The sequence below is a fragment of the Mandrillus leucophaeus genome, unplaced genomic scaffold, assembly GCF_000951045.1.
Source record: "Mandrillus leucophaeus isolate KB7577 unplaced genomic scaffold, Mleu.le_1.0 Scaffold43, whole genome shotgun sequence".
In the NCBI taxonomy this organism is placed as follows: Eukaryota; Metazoa; Chordata; class Mammalia; order Primates; family Cercopithecidae; genus Mandrillus; species Mandrillus leucophaeus.
In genome coordinates, this window is record NW_012104587.1 from 260,405 (window position 1) to 261,460 (window position 1,056).

The 1,056-nt window shown below is 48.8% G+C and overlaps 1 protein-coding gene across 1 annotated transcript in view; it reads left to right on the forward strand.

Moving 5' to 3' along the window:
• Window positions 1-347: 347 nt before the first annotated feature.
• The window catches only part of PPP1R32 (protein phosphatase 1, regulatory subunit 32), a 22,880-nt gene continuing 22,171 nt past the window's right edge, over window positions 348-1,056 (forward strand). The window contains exon 1 of the mRNA XM_011993332.1: window positions 348-393. Coding sequence (XP_011848722.1) covers window positions 365-393 — 29 coding nt within the window. The 5' untranslated portion in view covers window positions 348-364. The remainder of the gene's footprint in view (window positions 394-1,056) is intronic.

Genomic DNA, 1,056 nt, shown 5'->3' on the forward strand with positions numbered 1-1,056 from the left:
TCACATCGGGGGAGGGCTAGGGCTTCAACATACGTATTTGTAGTGGGACACAGTTCAGTCCCTAACGAAATGAGAGCTCTGGAGGGTCGCACGGTGGCAGTTAAATGCTTGTCCTGGATGTGACACTTTTTCTTCACTATTGCTCACAACCGTTTGGCCAGAACTGGTCACATAGCCCCACGGGGAGCCCAGAAGTACAGTTCCATCCCATGCCCCAGTGGTGGGGAGTCAGAAGTAAGGTCGAGCAGCATTGATTTCCACCATCATAATAAACTTTTGAATCTTTACTAAGTGCGGGGCCTGTCCTATGTGCTTTCTTGAATCAGGTGCCAGGGACCAGTGGGAGAAGGTTTTATACGAGAAAATGGCACATTCTGAAGTGGAGCTCACCAGGTGAGAATGAGACCATCCTAGCATTGAGCCCTGGCTCCTTGGCTGACATGCTGTGTGACCTTACACAAGCATCTTCACATCTCTGAGCCTTTGTGTACACATCTATAAAATATGGACAATGTGGCCGGGCACAGTGGCTCGTGCCTGTAATCCCAGCACTTTGGGAGGCCGAGGCGGGCGGATCACTTGAGGTCAGCCTGACCAACATGGTGAAACCCTATCTCTACTGAAAATATAAAAATTAGCCAGAAATCGCTTGAACTCGGGAGGTGGAGGTTGCAGTGAGCTGAGATCATGCCACTACACTCCAGCCTGGGCAACAGAGTGAGACTCCATCTCAAGAAAAATAAAATATGGACAATGCTTTTGGGACACTGTATGGATAAAGTACCTAGCACTGTGACCTGGCCATTGGAGAGGCAGCACTGCATTGCGGCTAAGCTTGCAGGCTTTGGAGTCAGCCAGACCTGCATTTGAATCTTACTCGTCTGATTTTTGTTTTGTGCCTTTATATGTGTGTGTGTGTGTGTGTGTGTGTGTGTGTGTGAGAGAGAGAGAGAGAGAGAGAGAGAGAGACTGTGCTAAGCAAGCATAGTACATGGAAATAACTGGAATTGGAACTCAGGCACATTGGCCTCCAGTAAGCATGCTTGTACGGTTACC